This window comes from Crocodylus porosus, unplaced genomic scaffold (assembly GCF_001723895.1).
Source record: "Crocodylus porosus isolate Cpor-Errol unplaced genomic scaffold, CroPor_comp1, whole genome shotgun sequence".
Lineage (NCBI taxonomy): Eukaryota > Metazoa > Chordata > Crocodylia > Crocodylidae > Crocodylus > Crocodylus porosus.
This window is the reverse complement of record NW_017728931.1, coordinates 81,637,427-81,657,020: the sequence shown is the minus strand read 5'-3', so window position 1 is coordinate 81,657,020 and position 19,594 is coordinate 81,637,427. Positions and strand designations below refer to the sequence as shown.

General features: G+C 39.1%; 1 protein-coding gene across 10 annotated transcripts in view; it reads right to left on the bottom strand.

The window, feature by feature from the left end:
* GRIP1 (glutamate receptor interacting protein 1) overlaps nucleotides 1-19,594 on the bottom strand; it is a 579,208-nt gene that overhangs the window by 260,523 nt on the left and 299,091 nt on the right. Inside the window, exon 1 of one of the 10 annotated variants that reach the window (XM_019543265.1) lies at nucleotides 9,913-10,139. The exons of the other annotated variants lie outside the window; for them this stretch is intronic. Within the exon in view, the coding sequence (XP_019398810.1) occupies nucleotides 9,913-9,967 (55 nt within the window). The 5' untranslated portion in view covers nucleotides 9,968-10,139. Of the gene's footprint in view, nucleotides 1-9,912; nucleotides 10,140-19,594 lie in introns of those variants that run through there. 10 annotated transcript variants of the gene reach the window in all.

Below are 19,594 nucleotides of genomic sequence, written 5' to 3'. Positions count from 1 at the left end.
CTGTGTCTGAATCTTTCCAAATCTCTTTGAATCGATTCAGAGGGTTCCAATTTGATTTGGAGAGATTAAAGGGTCTCTTGATTCAATTTGGATTTGGAGATTCGGCCACCAAATCAGGCCGAATCTCCACCAAGTCAAATCAGGGACAGAAGCGTCACACAGTCCTATTACATTAAGATTACACAGGTGTTTTATTTGGTTGAAATTACAAAAGATGTGGCTCTGTCAGGACACATTGGCAAGGGTATCATTTAATCTGGCTAGCAGACTCGGTCTCTGTCTAGGCAAGCATCATAAACAGCCCCAAGATAAAGCACCTGGTCTTTGAAACACTGCAATAATTTAATGAGAGGTATTTAATAATAATCCTATTGTTCCAACAGAAACCCATGTTTTCTAAGAGCATTGCCAGGGTCTGTATTTCCTGTATGCACTCTTCAGTTATAGCTTGCTTTAAAAGATTGTTTGTACTATCTACCTTTGAAAACAGGCTACACTTTTTTAAATAAAATATTTCTTCTAAAATGGCTCACATCTTACTTTTGTGTAAAAAGAATAAATAGAACAAAAAAAGGAAAAATGTCATGTGTGCACAAATGTGTCTTTATTTGTTATTTTATTGTTTCTTAAATTCACAAAAATTGGATTGTCTTACATTTGAAGAAATATAGTATAGTTTTGAGGAAGAGAGTGAGAGCGAGGGAGAGAGAGCGAGCGCAAGCAAATGAATGCAGGACTGCAACCAAGAGATTAAACCATGGAGTCAGCTAAAACAAAATAATCATGGCTTGGGCTATTGAAAGGTATCCTCCAATGCCTGTTGGCTCTTTAGGGCATGCAACAGTTAATTTTAGGAACTAGTCATTCTGGTTATGCTAATGACAGAACTGAAGAGCTGTCCTTATCATACTCAAATCTTACCCTACGGCGAGTTATATTTTTGCTTTTAAAAAAGACAGTGTGCACTGCATAAGCACCGAACCATCCTATAAACAGGAGCTCCCCACTCCACCTTTTGTGTGAGCCTCATCTCAAAGTAGGTGGACCATGACAGCAAGAGAAAAACTCTACATTAGTTGAAAGGGTGCACATGCTGTAGAGGTGACATATGCCCGTGGGGTAGATTTGCTTTGTTTCTGGGTTTGACTGTGAAGAAATGCATCTGAATAATTTTGTAAATAACCATATACTGTACATGTCACAACCCACTGAAGCCCAATCATCATCTGAGCCATTTCAGAAAAAGTGGTAGTTAGTCAGAATGCAACACTATCAGGGCTAAGCACAAAATTACAGTGGAACCTACCTAACAATGTTCAGGGGATGGCACAGTTAACTACAAAGGCAATTTAGCTTTAAACTTTGGTAGCATACATATATCAGCAAGTTTCCATTATTGCTCTGCATTGCATATATAAACTTACTGTTGCTGTTATAGTATATTGCATAATTATGGTTTACCATGTACATTCGACATAAATGACTTTCATGGACCCTGGTACACACAAAACAGCAAAAATTATTGGAAGGTGCACTAGAAATGCATGTGAGAGTAAGAAAAATATTGTATCCCATTATGAGAAATATTATATTTATTCTTCAGGTAATTAAAGAACAGGCATTTGTAGAAGAGAAAGGAATTACAGCTGTACTTTGTTAGCTCAGTGGGAAATTTCCTATTTTTTGAACAGTCATTTGTGCAACGTTATCATTGCCTTTGAGCCCAAACCAACTCTCAGCAACGTCTATAGCAGTCTTTCCATTAACTTCAATGAGAGCTGATTCAGGTCCTTAATGCAGTTTTTTGGATTGTGGTTTTATAGGAGGACCCTAAACTTTATTACCAGTTAATGGAATCCAGTCTGCAACCTTTCAATTTGGTGGATGTGCCGCACATGAAATTTGCTAAGCTTTTAAAAAGAAACAAAATGAGGAATAATAAAATAAAAAAGAGCCTTTTTCCCTGAGCTTCAAAGCTCTGTGAGCTTGCAACAAAGTGGCAACAGTCCATCTAAACTCTGTATTCTGGAAGTTTCTGGCTAGACACTAACTACTCCAATGACCTGATCGACCTGCTTCAAGAGGTAGGGTGGCCATTGATGCATCCCCAGAATACAGAACATCTTCTTGAACACCGCCCCACTCAGCCAACCAGCAGTGAAGAGCAGGGTTGCCTCCTCCTCAGCTAATCAGCTGTGAGGGGTGGGGCGATCAGGCCGACTGGCCAATCAACAGCACGGTGTGGGGCCACCACAAAAAGACTGGGAAAATGGCACTGGCTTTGGCTTACTGCAAATATTAATTCTTTTGTTTTGCACTTTTAATGACACTGAATGCAGACAGCAGTAACTGTGTTCATGAATACCAGTTTAATAACAAGTAATTATTATAATGTGTATTCATTTTCATACTATACCCATAAAACAAAATAAGCAAAAACAATAAAAAAACCAGCAAGTAAAATACAATAAGAAAACTCCCCCTGCCTCGTGGCTTCACATATCCCACAGCTCTGCCATTCTCTCCAGAGAGTCCAGCCTTGAGAGAACATGGCATAGTAGGTGCAAGGCTCAGGCACCCTCTCCTCCCCCTGGGATCTGGTCTCAATCCAGCCCAGCTCCACGCTCTGGAGCCAGGGGCACGCACTGCACAGGGACCCCATCCCACCCCCCATCGGCATTCAGCACAGACACTGGGGACCTGTGAACCTTCCTTGGCCACATTCTAGTCAGAGCTGGGCTGAGCAGGGTTGGTGAGCATTGGATGCCTGTAGCAGTGCAGCCAGCTGCCCAGCAGGACCTTCTCTTCCTTCCCCACGAGACAGACAGGCTCTCCCGTCCTGGAGGAGAAATAATGGCTTAACGAGCTGGCCCAGTCGCCCGAGAGTCTAGAGTCCCCTCTGCCCAAAACTCCCCTCCCTGTGCAGCAAGTCACCCCAGGGACTCAGCAGGCTGCTCTGTGGGTGCAGAGATGGTGACAAGAGCCTCTTCCCAATCCCACTGGCATTCCAGCAGGTACAAATGCAATGCTCCACCTGCCCGCTCTCAAAGCCATTGCCTCATGCTGAGGCAGCACAGGGGTGTGTGTGTGCACAACAACTGCTCGGCCCTGGCAGCTCAGCTACCCCAGGGCCTGGGCCCACCTGCACATGCCCAGCCCAGGCAGGGAGCTCAGGCACACAGCAGTGCCTTGGCCCTTGCGCAGGCGCAGAGCAACAAGCCTCTGCAATCCTCCACCTCTCTCCCTCCCTCCATCGGTGCCTCAGAACCGTGCTCCTCCTGGCTGTGCACTGCCTTACCGCTAGACACATCCAACAGAATTGCGAGGACAATGCAGTTCCACCACGAAACTGAAAAACGAGGACTTCTTCCAATCCGTTCCTCATTCAGGAAGGGACAGGGGACGCAGGGTTTTAAAACAGGAACAATGGCCATCCTATTAAGAGGTCAACCAGTGGGAACTCCTGTGCTGCAGAGCTCAGCAGCTGTACATTTGGGGAAATTAGTTTGTGCAAAACTCCTCAACAATTCTCACTCAAACATTCTTCTAAAAATTACTGCTAGATATAGATGGAGTCTGCAAAATTTCAGTCAAAAAGTTATAAAAGTTGCAGAGATTTATGCATGAATGAAAAGTGATGATTAAATCAGAAACTCCCACGCCTCCCAGCTCTAGTAACTGCTGCTTCTCTGTGTGACATTTTGTGTTTCTTCAACATTCTTAACTATTATTAGAGAAACTAGCAATCAAAAGGAGCCCTGCAAGAAACTTAGTGGGCCAGAAAATGGAAACTTTCCCTTAATTATTTTTAGAAGCCCTAATATACACCAAAAGTAAACTTCAGAACCAGTGTGCTATAATATACTTTATTTGGTAACACCTTTCATAAACGCTGTGTCACTGAATGCAATATAAAATTAAACAGAATTCATTGCTTTATAGCTCTAATATTTATTTATGGCAAAAATACGGGGTTTTATTTTTTAAAAATGGGGTCCCCTCATTTTTATTATTGAAATTAATTACATCAGAAATAAAGAATAAAACAAATTAAGTTGTAGACATTATTATTTACATTAAGGAAATTAACCCAACAGTATTTTTTTATCACAAGGAATAATTTGTGCGTGTCCTCACCCACCTTTCTGGACTTTTGCCATATGCTATGTCCTACATTTGCCCTTTGCATGTTGAGTGGTACAAAGGACAGTCTGAAGATGGCTGTTCCAGGTGCCAGCTCCTGTAGATACAGTAGCAGTTTCACCACATGAAGCAAGGTGAAGGGAACAGAATGAGCTATTTACATGTGAGAAAGGACCAAAGCAAACAGCAGGGGAACAACCTTTGTAAAGACTTGTAAGGAAAGACTAGTGGGTTGTAAAAACATGGTGCCTAATTAACTTTGAACTGGAGCCTGGACTGAATGGGGAAACAAGAGAAATGTTCAAGAAGAGCTTATTGGTGATACAACCAGAACGCTGTTTCAGCGCGAGAAAGCAGAGACATCATTATGTGAAAATGGAGTGCTTATAGCTCATGTAAGCCAAGGAAAGGAACTGCATTAATTAAGAGAAAAGGGGATGAAGACATGGTTGAGGATTTAAGCATGGATACAACAAGATAAACATCTTGTATACTTATTTGCAGATGAAAGATAGAAGGAGAAGTAGTGTTTACATCCAAAGAGGACACCAAGGTTGGAGACTGCAGTGGTACATCCCTCATGCTTTACCCAGCAGCATTTGATTTCTAAGTCCAAAGGAAAGAAAAGACGCACTGAGAAGACACAGATTTCAGTTTGAAGAATCTGGCTCTGCACACATATAAGCTAAGGACAGAAGTTACACATAAACCGATATAAGTGATCGGAAACTGGTTTAAAGCTGTAACAGAACAGAAGTTCAGTGTACACAGACCATGTTCAAAATGGCTGAAACTGGTTTAAGGTAGGTGTGGAGGGATGTAGTATCACATTTAACTGATTGAGGTTAAACCGATCTATGGAAATTCTGTTCCAGATCTCCTCTCAACTCAAATTACCCCACAGTCCCCCAGCATCCCAGGATGCTTTGCAACTCCCACCAACCTCCCTCGCAGGGCAGGAAGGCTAGCCTCTGCTCCACTGTCTGCTCCAGCCAAGCTCAGCCAGCCCTGCCCCTGGCCTGTCACAGAGCAAAGCCCCTCCCGGTGGGGAGTCTGGGAGTTGGCAACAGGGCCAACGGAGACCCCTGGCTCTGCCCCGCACCCCAGCTGGGGGCTACACAACACAAGAGGGCCCTGCAGTGGGGACTGCTCCGGGATTCCAGCATTCCTCCCCCTGCAGTCCACATGGGCAAGCGCTCCAGCCAAGCCCCCATGCCAGAGGCCAGGTTTGGCACAGGGGCAGGGCTGGGGCAATCACCCAGGTGGGCTACAGGGGGAGGAATGGTGGGCTGTGGGAGAAAAGGCCCCACCACCCAGCAGGCCTCCCCATACTATGCAGACCCCAGGTGGGCAGGGGGCCACAGCCTGGGTGGCTTTGGTCCCCCACCAGCCCCTCTACCAGCTCTGGAAGCCTAGGACTCTGCGCAAGAGAGGGCGACAGCAGGAGGTTGGGGGCATGCGCCTGACAGTCAATCAGGGATGGCTCGTTGGTGTGCATGAACGCCCCCCACCCCCCTTCTAGCCAGGCCAGTGCAGGCACTCGCCTACTTCCCCCAACACAAGGGTAGAAGTGTGTTACATGTACTCAAGATCCAATCTGCACAGCTTAGAGAAACCTGCAAAGGTTGGATCAATTTTGCCTCAGGCTTTTTGACTGTCTATACTTAGCCAGAGTGTGGGACAGGCAAGTTTTGTGACTGGGGCTGTCTAATAAAATAAATCAAATTAACTCTACCAGGTGGCCTCAGAGACAGCCCCCCAAAAAAGAAAGAGATGTTAAGTAGCTGCTTCTGAAGCTGTATAGGAAGCTTTCATTGAGGGTAAGTAGTCTGGTAGGAGGGAAAAGGAAGTTTACGAACATAGGAATCAACTCAAGAGTGGTGGCCTCAACAGCTGAATGATGCAGAATAAAGAACTGCATCTTCTGTGAGGGATGGGTCTCTGAACCTGCACCTACTCACTAACAACTGAGAGAAGATCAAATGATTCCTAACCCAAGAGGTGGAATACTTTTACCGGCTAACATGGCACTGAGGTGCTTGGGATTTGACTAGCCGACTCTGGAAGCCCCTTTCAACCCAACTGATTCTGTAAAAAGAACCAAAGCCCTGCTGCCATCCTTCTCAGGGCCTGCAAAGTCCAGAGGACACATGCTACATAAAAGGGCCACAATGCGAAGACTGAGAAATTCTCTTTGAGGAAAGATCACAGAGGATCATGTTTAGATGCGTCCGCTAACACATACGTACGTTAATAACAACAGCAGGAAGCTCTTATCTAAAGAGTTATTCATTAGTGTTCCAAATGCTACTTACAGTGTTTACAGTGTGCATACTTAGTGTTTGTTTATAAAGAAATTGCATGGCATTTTCTCCTTGAAGCTCACTGGGAAATGATGTTAACATCTACATTCAGTTCTTTACACACACACAATAACCCTGAGGCTTAACTCTGTGTAATGCTTCTTTATATACTCTTGAAAAGGCAAAACTCTGACTTGTGCTTTATCAAAGAGTTAACACGAAGTATAGGTAGAAGGGAAATGGCTATACATATTATTGTCTCATAATCCCCTAACTGGTTAAGTGACAAATATGAAAAGCTGGAGATTGGAGATTTGGAGATTCTCTAGTTAGTCTGTGAAAAATTATCACTCTAAAATACTTAACCCAAAGAAGAAGAGATTAAGTATACTTTATCAAGGCAAACAGGAAACATTAAATGAGCCAAACAATACGTACAATTGAGACTCAGCAGCACAGAAGTGCTAGCTATGAAGTTAAGATTAGAACTTAAGTGTGTAACAAAAAAAATCTCAAGCAGAACTAAAATATATGCATCTTATACAGAAATTGTATATATGTTTTTGCATAGCGGACTGTCATGAGATCAGACAGCAAAAACTGACAAAACAATGTGAAAGCAGTGCTTTTCATGCTTTTATATCCAAGAAACATATATGCAACATTTATTAATGTGTGATATAGCAATCAAGTGCATCACACACACACATTTTTACTACATCAGGGTAAAGGCAAAAAGAGCAAAGAGGACTAAGAAATAAGCTTTTGGGTCTTCAGAGAAAAACAGAATTGGGATAGAAGGGACACTAACAGAGACAAGCCAGAGCAAATCATTTACAGAAAGGAAACAACTTGCAAAGCTGTGATGTCAGGCCAAGAAAATGGACAATCCAGTGGCAAAGAGTAACAACGTAAGAGAAACCATGAGAGTAAGGAAGGAGTGGACAGCTGACTACAAACAGAAGAGTCATTTTCATCCTATGACCAGATAGGTGAAATAAAAAAAAATCCTCCTTCCTTGACATTTTGATCATGTTGACCAGTCTGTAATGGATGGTCGACATACAAAATTAGAGGCAGGGAATCCTAAGAATTGCGCTGTTAGAACAAAGTCTTGTTAAAAAATGATAAGACAAGGGTGAAATGCTAGCAACAAAAGACCCACAAACACAAAAGCAGACCCAAATTCTGCCCTTAGGTGCTCAAACCTGCTTCTTCTCCAAGCCAAGGAGCTCTACAAAGACACTGAAGAGCTTAATTTGCCTGACAGTCTTCATTCTCTTTTTCCTGTAGGGAACACTGCATCCATCAATTCATGGCTGAACAACTGTTCTATACTTGTTTGATCAATTTAACAACTTGTCCTCATTGTTATGAAATAGTTGGCACAGAGGTTCAGTTACAAAATTTATGATGTCTAGTTGAACAATAATGGTTTTAGCCTTGGATTCCAGCAAAATAAAAATACAAACCAAAAAAGGAATTAGAAATGGGTGCTCTCCCTTGCGAAAAAGACAAAAACAATCTCTTCCTCTTACTGCACCTTTGAAAAAAATCTTTTAAACCACAACATGGTTACATTGTTTTCCTTACAAGTAACATACAGATTACTGCCTGGAAAATACAGTTTTTTAAATGAGTAGAATTATATGGGTAAAAACAAAAAAAAGTTTCTGTAAAAATAATTCATGAACAATAATTTGAACCAAAGTAGTTATTAAATAAGCAGCCAGAAATATTGAACACTGAACTGGAATGAGGAGATATAAAGATTAAGAGAGGAAGAATCAAATGTTGTATATTGGCAGCAGCTTAGTGAACATCTCTCCCTCCATGTATACAGCAACAGTAGACAAACATAACGCACAGTGTGTGATCAGTGGTTTCATACCTGTTCTTACTTGGGGGGACAAAAGAAGTTACAATTATTTCAGAGAAAAAACAGCTTGAATTATCTGCAATGGAAGTGTGAAAGAATTAAGGTGGCTATGATGTATGAGAATATTGATTATACCAGAGAAAATTGTATTCAAGTGGAGCAACAACTCTCATCACTAAGAGAGACTAAATTACTGTACCAAAATCTGTCAAATAAAGAGCTCATCAGACAAAAAGGCTAGCCCCTTCACTCAGAGCTGTAAAAAAAAACCCCATGGAATTTCAAGCTGAGAAATTAATAATAAGCCTCCAAAATTAAGCATTTGCTACACACATAGGAAAACTAAACATTACAAGAAATAGATATGAGGTAAGAGCCCATCAATGAATGAATAAATAATTTTAAAAGATTTAATTCTGGATGTATTCTACGGGCCCTATGCTGCAACATGATGAGTAGGAAAATGAAATATGTAGTTTTAATTAAAACATTGTTGTTCTAGGACCCATCACACACAAGCAAAATAAAATAATTGATTTTGAGCTGAACTGCTGATTAATCAAGGAATGCTGATTTTTATGCTGATTTTTAAGCTAAGTTAATACACATACTTTCAATAACATATTTATGCTTTTACAGTTCTAAAGTCATGACCAGTACTGGTTTCACATTAACAAGTCTAAAAACAAAAGCTTCTCATTTATTTCGAGACTCAATGTTAGAAGTTACTATAAAAATAACTTTCCCCTAGCACTAACCTTTTACAAAAAGACAGTACAAACATTTCTGAATAATATTAATTGGAATTTTAAAAAATGATTAACAGGACTTCTTGACAAAATATACTAATTTGGGAAAAAAGCCACACTCTCTTGTCCATAAAGGTTTAAATACAGCTGCTAAAAATCACACAGAACTCAGAATAAGATTTGAATGTGTTTTAAAGTTTTGGAAGAGAAAGCTAAAGGCTACAAACATTTATGACAATATAAAATGCATATTTCTAGAATGGACAAATTAAAAACAACTGCCCAAGTGTAAGAACATAATCCAAGCCATGAAAACACCCAAACTATATATATTTCATCACATACAATATACTGTTTGCCTCAGATATTTTCAATATGCAGAGAGGCACTCTCTGAAAGGTTATAAATGCTAATGCACAAAAGAACTGGAAACACAAAAAGACCAATAATCTTTGATACAGGTCCTAGGTATCCTTCTCAGCTGCTTTTAATAATAGACAGCACAGAGTAACACATGCAAGACTCTTCTGAGCAGTTACCAGGAATACAAAACAATGATATCCCATAATAACTTTGGCACTTGACTTAAAAACAAATCCCCCTTTAAGCAATGAAATCACCTGAAAACATAAACCTATCTTATGTTTGAATATGCATGCAGCATGGAGCACTAAAGGATTTCAACTAAAACAGACCCTATACCTTTATATATTCACAGAGTTCTTTGTTGTCTGACAATAAATTGTAAGGGAAGTCATATTTAAAAGTAAAACCATTAGGCTGTGTTTATGGATGCTACAACAGAGCCACTGAATGAATAACAAGGAAAGCACATTACCTTTAGCAAGTCTCCTCAGAATTTGACAACGGCATTTAAAAGAGACAGCTATCATTCTTGCTTACTGCCTTCAGTGGTAAAGTATACTCAAGGCTCTGCTCTGGTGGATGCAGCAGAAGCATATGAATTCCTCGCGCACATACCAGAAGAAAGGTAGTCCCAGTGGGGAGTGACAAAGCTTAATTCCTCTTGGCTGATGCAGAGATCAGCTTCATGTCATCCAGCAAAGCTGTGTCATTCACTACTACTACTACCACCACTATCACCACCTGCAGTATGAGATCAATGGCTTAAAAGCAGTATTTCTTTAAAAGCCACAAAGCATCCAATAGTATAATATACAGACAATAATACTACACGGAGCCATTCTAGTCTCTCACGTTTCCCCACTGTGCACGGAGCAATGGTTTCTGTTCCAGGAAAAGGGCCGTGCTTTTCAGCAAACGTAGGGATATTTTCCTCCCTTGCATCTCTCATTTCCTTTACAATTCTCCCTGAATAAGCAAGCAAAAGACTAGAAAACCTAGTTCAGGGTTGGGAGGAGGGAATATTTTAAAGTGAAAACTATATTTTAATTGAAAAGGAATTAGGTTTAACCTTAGAGAAAAGTAGGGAAGAAACAAATCACGTGTCTGCTTGATTTTATCATCAGAAAAACATTTTGACAATTACAGACAAGTATATTAAGGCAGTGGAACCAGAGAACCAGAGAGAGAGAGAGAGAGAGAGAGAGAGAACGAGAGGAAGCGCGAGTACGATACACTGTTATGTAGGCAGGACCATGAAGCATTTGATCACAAAAAAAATAAATAAAATGATGCTGCACAGAAAATACATAGCAAGTCAGGTTTCTTCCCCTTCCAGAGCCATGGGGGAGAAAGAAGAAGGGGGAACTAGGAAGAGAACAGCTTTTAGTGCATTTCAATATTTATCTTGTAACTAAATCTACCTAAACCTTACAACATTTTATATACCATACGGTATTGCTCCATTTCATCAGGAATTCTACATACCTATCTCTAGTCACACCTCAAACTGACCTCCCTTTGGCATTTCATTCACAAAATAAGTTGAACATGGTGCTTAAATGACAGCTTCATCCAACCCTAGAAGACCAATCAAAAATGTCCTAATGGACAACACACCATACCGGTTCTATGAACTTATAGCACAAATTTAAAGGTAAAACTGTGCCCAATTGACAAATGGTTCACTTGACAATAATCATCAGACAATTATCCCTCTATCATTCCTTCTCCTCCACTTTGGGAACACATTTAGCATTGCCTTCAGATACTTCCTGACCCATTTATTTCCTTCTGTTTCAAAATTAGTGAGGGTATTTCCTGGCAGCCTTAATAAAGGCTACACTGTATTTGATCAGCTAGTGCTAGGATGCATGTTTGCTACAATGAGAGTTAAGGGATGGAAGAAGAACCAGGTTTGGGTGGAGGGAGGGAGGTAAAAGGAAGAATGGGTCAATAAACATGTTCTAATTCATATGTTTCAGTTGTATTTTATTAATGTTAGTAAATTTCAGCCAACAGACATGAAAAAGCCCAGCCAAACAGTTAGGTTTCATTTTCATTAGATCTAGATAGGTGTTGACCTCCTATCCTAAGTAGTGGGCAATCTGGTGAACATGGGTTTGGAGATTTGAAGAGGCTTTCTCTGAAACGTAGTTCTGATATGGAGATGTTGTGTATGGAAATTTGGGGGACAGGGAGTTGGGGTGTCCATGCATTGTTATTCACAGAAGTCCAACAAGTAATTAGGAAACATTTTGATATTATTTATTGTTTGGACCCTTGTCTTTCTGGAATGAAGAATTCAACCAGGGAGGTTTGGGATCCATCATGGGTGGAGATTATCATTACAATTTTTTAAGCAAGCAGTTTGCCAACATGACTTATTGTGCCTTTGCTCAAGTAACAATCTCAGTATCAATAATCTCGCCTCTTGCCATCATGTCCCATTTCCCCTTTTTTTAAAGAAAAGGTTCTTGAAAAGATGGTGCCTAAACATACCTGGCAATGCCAGGAATCTGAAATTTCCTTTTCTCATGTCCCCACCAGCATTACCATATAGAGAATAAATTAGTTTTGTTGGCCAATGAGCTCCATTTGAGAGCAGACCTCGGATCAAGCATCCATACTGATTTATTTAGATCTGTCAAAGGACTAAGTTATTTCAATGGCTTTAGTTATGCCTCTGACAAAAATAAGAAAATATACTGAATGACTGTTCAGCTGCCCAAATAACTCTACTGTTTCACTCCTCCTGTTCAGTGTGCATACAGAAACACTGTGTAAATGTTGGGATAGCTGCAGATCCCACAGGCAAATGTTTCCCACCTTTTCATTTCATTGGACCCAGTTCACCAGCTCTCTACCTCTTCACTAGTTCACTATATCTCTGTCAGCCCCAAACTGAGATGACTGAGCTAGCAACACCTAGTTTGACGTTAGAGATGGAAATAAGACATTTTCAGCGACCACCTTCTGGAATTCACGTCTACTCGTTTCATCATCAGCTACACTTGACAATCTTTAGATCATATAAAGCACCCAGGTGTACCATGCTAAACACCACAAAGTGCCTGCAGCTCTCCTGGTGGAGGGAACATTTGCACCTGTGAACAGAAACCAGGCCATGCCTCTGCCTCTTTGTGCCCACCACACCCTGGAAGACACAGCTGAAGGGATACTTTGGGCACAAGGCAGAAGATGAAAAGCAGAGTTCTGACAGAGAAGCAAATCAAGCCCTGTGTGTTTTTAGTGTCTCGCACATTAGTCTCCATTCTGAATGTGTAACACTGCAATAATAAGAAAATAAATATATATATAGCCAAGTAAGGGCTGCACAAGCAAATAAATACATTGTCCTTGAGCTGAAAAGCTAATTATACTTTTTACTTTGTCTTGTAGATTATAAATGCATATGTTAAATAGTCTCTGAAGCATTGCAATAGCCACCTCTATCCAAATCGATACCATTACTTTTGTTTATGCTTTTTTAGATAGCTTTTCAATCCTGTCACAGAGCTGGCGTCCAAACCAATTTGAATTTCTCAAGTAAGATTTCATGAGGATTTTACTTTATGAAAGTGAAGATATATGGCAATTGCTGCATAGTCCATTCATCCACTATTATTTTTTTTATTATTGTTCAAGAAAGACGCTCAGGATAGTTTGGCACAATTTGTACTTTATATACTTATGGGCCTTATTGCTCGAGTTTTCACAAGTTCCCATATTTTGTAAGACATCAAAGTCACTCTTCTAAGAAAGCAATTGCCAAAATTGCTTCTCTATTCTTTCAAAGATCCTGATGCAGGAAGGAATTTAGCATGTCCTATTCATTTTTAAGAGCTTTCCTGAATAAAAGTGTGCCTCTGAATTGGAGTTTTACCACTTGGCAAAAGGTACTCCACTTCTGCTGCTAAATTCACTAGTATTACTCCAGTTGTTGGGCACTATTTTATTGAGATTAGGGTTGGATCCAAAGGACTGCAACATCACAGGGTGACATGCCAATGAGCTCTGGTGGGAGTGGCCATACACCTTCAGCTGTGTGGCACATGCACAGTGAGTTCTCTTCACTGTCCGCATACCAATGTCAAAGGGGTGTATCTCCCTTGCTGCAATCATGGATCTACCCATGCTTGCGATATGCTTGCTGATTCGATTCAGCAGAGATTCAGCCCAATTTGGTGGCTGAATCTCCAAATCCAAATCGAATCAGGAGACCCATTAATCTCTCCGAATCAAAACAGAAGTGTCCGATTTGATTCGGAGAGATCTGATGATAAAGACATAGACACAGCTTTATATGTTTTTTTTTCCATGTACCTTAAGGTACCAGGCAGCTTGTGAACACTGAGATGGTGGAGAGGATGGAGTATCCCATGGGAGTGTGGGGAGTGCCACGGAGTGCGCGGGGGACCCTGCCAATTCCAGGTCCACTGCCAAGCACACAGGCCCCCCACATGGGACGCTCGATCCGCCCCTTCATCTCAGCATTCATGAGCCATGCCTGGTACCTCGAGGTATGTAGCAAAAATATATAAAGTTGTGTCTATGGCCGAGTCGCTGATTCTCCAAATCAAAATCGAATCTTCAGATTCAGATTTGGCCGAACTGAATCGGAACAGTGATCCAAATCAGTTAATCAAATCACTGCTCCCCGAATGAAGCCGAATCTGAATTGAATATGGCCTGCTTCATACCTCCCTAATATATATCATTTAAATCTAATAATTGAGCCAAAGTTCATTTTAAAAGAGGCTGGTTACAGTCAATAAAACAGGAATAAAAAGATCAGAATCCTAGTGAATGATAAAACAGCTAAGAAAATGCATAGCAAAACTGTATGGACATCTACAGTGTGTGTGTGTGTGTGTGTGTGTGTGTGTGTGTGTGTGTGTGTGTGCGCGCGCGTGTGTGTGTGTGTGTGTGAAATTTCAAGTGTATGCACTCATTCACTGTATTAACAAGGTGCTTGCCATCTCCTAGTTGACTATGATGCTTTATTACTTCATGCATCAGTAAAACACACACATTAGAAACTTCCCTAATTTACTTTGTTTCCTTATTAAACACTTGTCTCTAGTATTTACTCTGCTGTACGTGTAAAAACCTGGATTTTGTTTGTTTTCTTTTTGTTAACCTTTATTTCTTTGGGACCTATGCGTTCATAGTATCTATTGTGAACTCATATTGTTGCTTGTCTTCTTTTTCTTACAAGTTTTAAATGACTATAAATAGACATATTTATATGCGTGTGAGTACCAATGCATGTGTACACACACACACACGCACATAAATATGCCTATTTATAGTCATTTAAAACTTGTAAGAAAAAGAACACAAGCAACAATGAGTTCACAATAGATACTATGTATACCCACACACACTATCTATAACAAGTATATATTATATATGCACTATATATGTTATATATATTACATATTACATTACATACACATTCTTTGATAACTAAAGTCCCATGGTAAATAATCAACTGTGTGTCAGAAAATGAAAGCACCTTATTTTCACATGAGAAAATAGGCAGCATCTATATACAGAATTTCCTTTAACAGGGCATCTTCTAGCTAAACTTTACCAAACCATCTTTGGGGAGAAACTTTTACAGTGACAACATGAGTTAAATTTCTTTGAAGTAAACATGAAATATAGGAGTAATATCAAGTAATTGTTTTAAATGGAATAGAACATCCTAACTTTTATACAGTATAAAATTTCCAATATGAGAACAGAGAATCTAAATGGCTGACAATAAGAATTTTCTGTCAACATGTTTGTTTATTTGAATAGAAAATGCAGTTTCAGAAAAATGGCCAAGAAATGTAATCAGAATTATATCACAAAAATGCATTTGAAATATTTAGTTTCTGCTTGGTTCAAATAACTCTGTGTAAGAGGAAAACAGGATTGGAAGAGACCTCCTGGGTCAGCCAAGTCTAGTCCTTTGCTCTTGTTGACAGTTATATCATGTAATTCTTTTCATATGCTGATCAAGCTCCACCTCAAAAGCAATTAATTTCCTTGCCTTTACAGATCTTAAGTCAATGTCCATCTAACATGCTATATCAATGCTATAATTTGGGTGCCACACATTCTTTATCTCCTCTGTGCACAAGGTTTCCTGGCTGGAATACAACCCCCACAATGCACTGCAAACTTCCATTATTAGTCAAGCCATCAAAGGTGCATGACAGGACATATAAACCAAGTCAGAACATCTACCCATACAGGAGAATAAAGATATGAGGCATTCAAACTACAATTCCTGGGAAGCAGTGGGGCAGCTTGAGGGCACACATTAATATCAATCAAGTCAAGCTAAAACCAAGCACTTGGACTCAGCTCAACAAACTGAAAATATTTTGATTCAAGGGTGCTTAATTGTTTTGCTTCTACTGGAAATGCTGAAGGGAAACATGTTAAAATATTTCTTTGACTTCCATATAAAAAGAAGTACTTTGCTTTCTACTAGTTCAGTATTTGATTTTCAACCAACTAACAAAAATTTACAAACACAAATTTACAAACAACTAGTAAATGTCTATTATAAGGCCCCACAGGTGCAGAGACAGATTTCATGGGGGTTCTGTGTAGTTACACTGGTCTGCTCACAGGCACCATATTACAGGATTGGGAACTCAGGCCACAGCTCATTAGTCAATTATTAAAAATGCTAAAAAAAAAAAAGCTAAAGCAATGGTGTATGTCCAGAACGACACTGAATTACTTAGGAACAAAATTTACTTCCTAGACCTTGATCTTTCCCCTCACATTCACACCCTCAGAAGTTCCCAGTGATTAAAAGATACTTGGTTTCAGCGTCACACATCTTCACTCATTCAGATAGATTGTACATATTTTGCATGTCACTGTGTATCTAATTTCACTTATCATATTTTGCATTGTCACTTACTAAAATTACACTGTAGATACCTGCAATATCATAACATTTAACATCGCTATCTACCCACTTGTAAAATATACAAATAGTAAGACTAAGAGGAGTCTGCAACCTTGCTTGCTAAAATAGTTTAGTGATCTATCAAATATTACCCAAAGGATGAATGAATTGTAATGGTGGCAGATTGTCACCAGAAGTTTAAAAGTGAATTTTAAATGTAGGTTTATTATGCTTAGCTAAAGAACTCAAAGGCCCCATTAAAATCAGAGTATAAATGTGCTAGACATGACATGAAGATGTAGTACAAAATAGCACTCGCTGTGAAGACTTTGACAAAAACCAACATTTTTAAAAATTCCTGCAAAAATGAACAATTGAAAAATTATATTTGAAAATACTGAAAAGAACCTACCAAACCAAAATGTTTTGGTTTGATAAAGTTGGAGTATTTTAATTGTATATAGGATATATTGCTTATATTTAACATGTTGCAGCATCCATAAACACAACCCAATGGTTTTACTTTTAAAAATGAGTGTCCTTAAAATTTATTGTCAGACAACAAAGAACTCTGTGAATATATTAAGTTGGGTCTGTTTTAGTTAAAATCCTTCAGTTTTCCAGGCTGTGTACATATTAGGACATAAGACAGGTTTATGTTTTCAAATGGTTTCATTGCATAAAAGAGGATTTGTTTTCAAGTCAAGTGTTAAAGTTATTATGGGAGATCAAGTGTCTTTTTGCTATAGCATTTTCAGATCTGAATAACACATGCAGATCCTGTCTCACAGTTCAATTCATTAAAAACAAAATATAACCTAGTCTTGTGAATACAGTTTATAAAATTATGTGCAAAATTAGATTTTAGAAAATGTACACCTCTTTTACATAATATCAGTCTTCTTGTGCATGCCACAAACAGAAAATAACCAGTTCATATACTATACCCTTCTAAACCATGCTGTATAACAGGTTCACAGAAATGTTAAATCTTTCCAACAGGCATGAATAATTGGTGAGGATTAAAATCCCCCCTTTCAGTAAAAGCATGATTTTTACTGCAAAAAAACAAAAACAACCCCCCCCCCCAAACCCTAAGACATATTTGTGGAAGGAAATGGAAGGAACTGTCCTCAGTCAACCTTGGATGTAAGCTAGTAAAACTCAGATCTTCACTCCTAAACTCGTTTCATTTACTGTAAAATACATGGTTCATCTGTCCTGATCAAGGTTTTCACAACTACAAAACTTTTGCTTAAAAATTAATTGGCGGCTTAAGGGAATTATAATCTACAGATAGAAGAGTAAATGTTTTCGCTCGATCTGAGCCTTCAAGACTACATTGGCTACGAAAACAACAAATTTACCAGTTCCATTAAATTGTCTTTTTAAAAAGGCAATTATAAATATAATCTCAACTATTTGATAACTTGGGAGAAAAATCTATACAGATACAGTTCATAAACTATTTGAGGTATAGCACCACACCTGATTTAAATCCACAATATTGCAGCATGTTCTTGGTTTCCTTTCATGGAAGGAAATAAAGCAAAAAGGCACGCTTTCTTTCAGAAATATTACTGAGAATTCATCCTAGTATCTCTTCTGTCAGAATGATTCATAAAGGACCACTATTTTTTGAAATATAATGAAATAAATCACAACCAAGGCAATTTTTCACCAATACTGGAAGCAGAAACACTAATAAAAGATGATACAAATTAAAAGAAAATGAATTCTACACTTTCAGTACAGTTGCAGATTTCAAAGAGAGAAACAATAAATAACCCCAACCCCCCACCGTGTACTTAACTCAACATGCATATAATTACAGTCTTTAGGATTTAATGTAATCTCAAAACTAAGAGATGTCTCTGTCTTGCAAGTAGTTTCCACATGCTGCAGTACATGGCTAAAGACTTCTGTAATTACAATCCCTATAGGGCTTTGTACTTTTTCAATTAGTTACGAAGATGACCTTCCTGCAGATACACCAGTCTTTATCTCATGGAACACAAGAGTGTTTTCAAAAGCAAGACTAGTATGAACATTTGTTAGCTCCTAAAGGCATTTGATTTGAAAATCTTTTGGGGCTAGTCAGGGGATTTTTACCTGGTCTAATCAAATTGTTATAGTGTGGTTATGTTTATCCTTTATATGAGGGAGTAAAAATGCTAAATATAACACAACTTAAAAACTAAAATGTAATTAAGCATTTCATATGCTCAATATTATCATTCAAATGCGGGGAAAGCTTCTTATACTTAGGAGAAAACAGCTGCTTTGACTTTCCTTTAAAACCAGCAGATTATGCTAATACTACTAAAACTACTAGAACAAAAGTGGAATGAGTATACCTTTCCCTAGCCATTTTATTGTGTTTCTTCATTTATTTTTATGAATTAGTAAAACATCTAACCACCATGAAGTCTGAATAAAGCATGAAAAATATAGTGTGTACTGTGAGAGATGTAACCATATTGTATTAAGTATAAGGATTATTTAGTATAAGGGTCTATTATAGGAGATGTTCAAGCATTAACTGTATATATTTTATAGACATACTTTTTTGTTCAAGATACCTTGAAGCAGACAAAAAGAGGTTATAAGAAGATGATGCAGCATAAAAATGAAGTAATATGGCTTACTCAGCTTCAACCCACATATTTCTGATATGTTGAAAATGCAGAATTGGACTGGAAAAGCTGATTCGTTGATAAAATGATATTTCTCTGCACATAAACCACAAGATGGCATGAGTGCATTAACTCCTTTGTGAAAACGAAGCATTTTTGTTTTGAAATTACGACCAGGAAGTGGTTTGTTGTTATTTGACTAGTGGCCAACCCGTTAAGAACCCCTACTTTTTTCCTAGCATTATAAACTGCTGTCAAAGCATGGCAAGTACAAATAGAATCAATATATCTCTAAAATCTGCAAGATGCACTGTGAAGTTCAGGGGGAAGAATCAAATACGTCACACAGGACAAACCTGGGTTGCAGTGGCTGACTGCGCTATGAACGTGTTGGGTTTCTTCTACAACAGAAGCTTTCAACCTGTGGTCCACAGACCCTTGGCAGAGGAAGGCTGGGGCTTGAAGTGGGGGTTAGCCCTCCAACTCCCAAACTAATTTTGTGGTGGCTAGCGACAGCAGCACCACCGTGGTGCCACTTGACGTACATCCAGGCCAAAGCGCCACATGTGTTCAGCTCTGCGTGGCTGAGGAAGAAGATG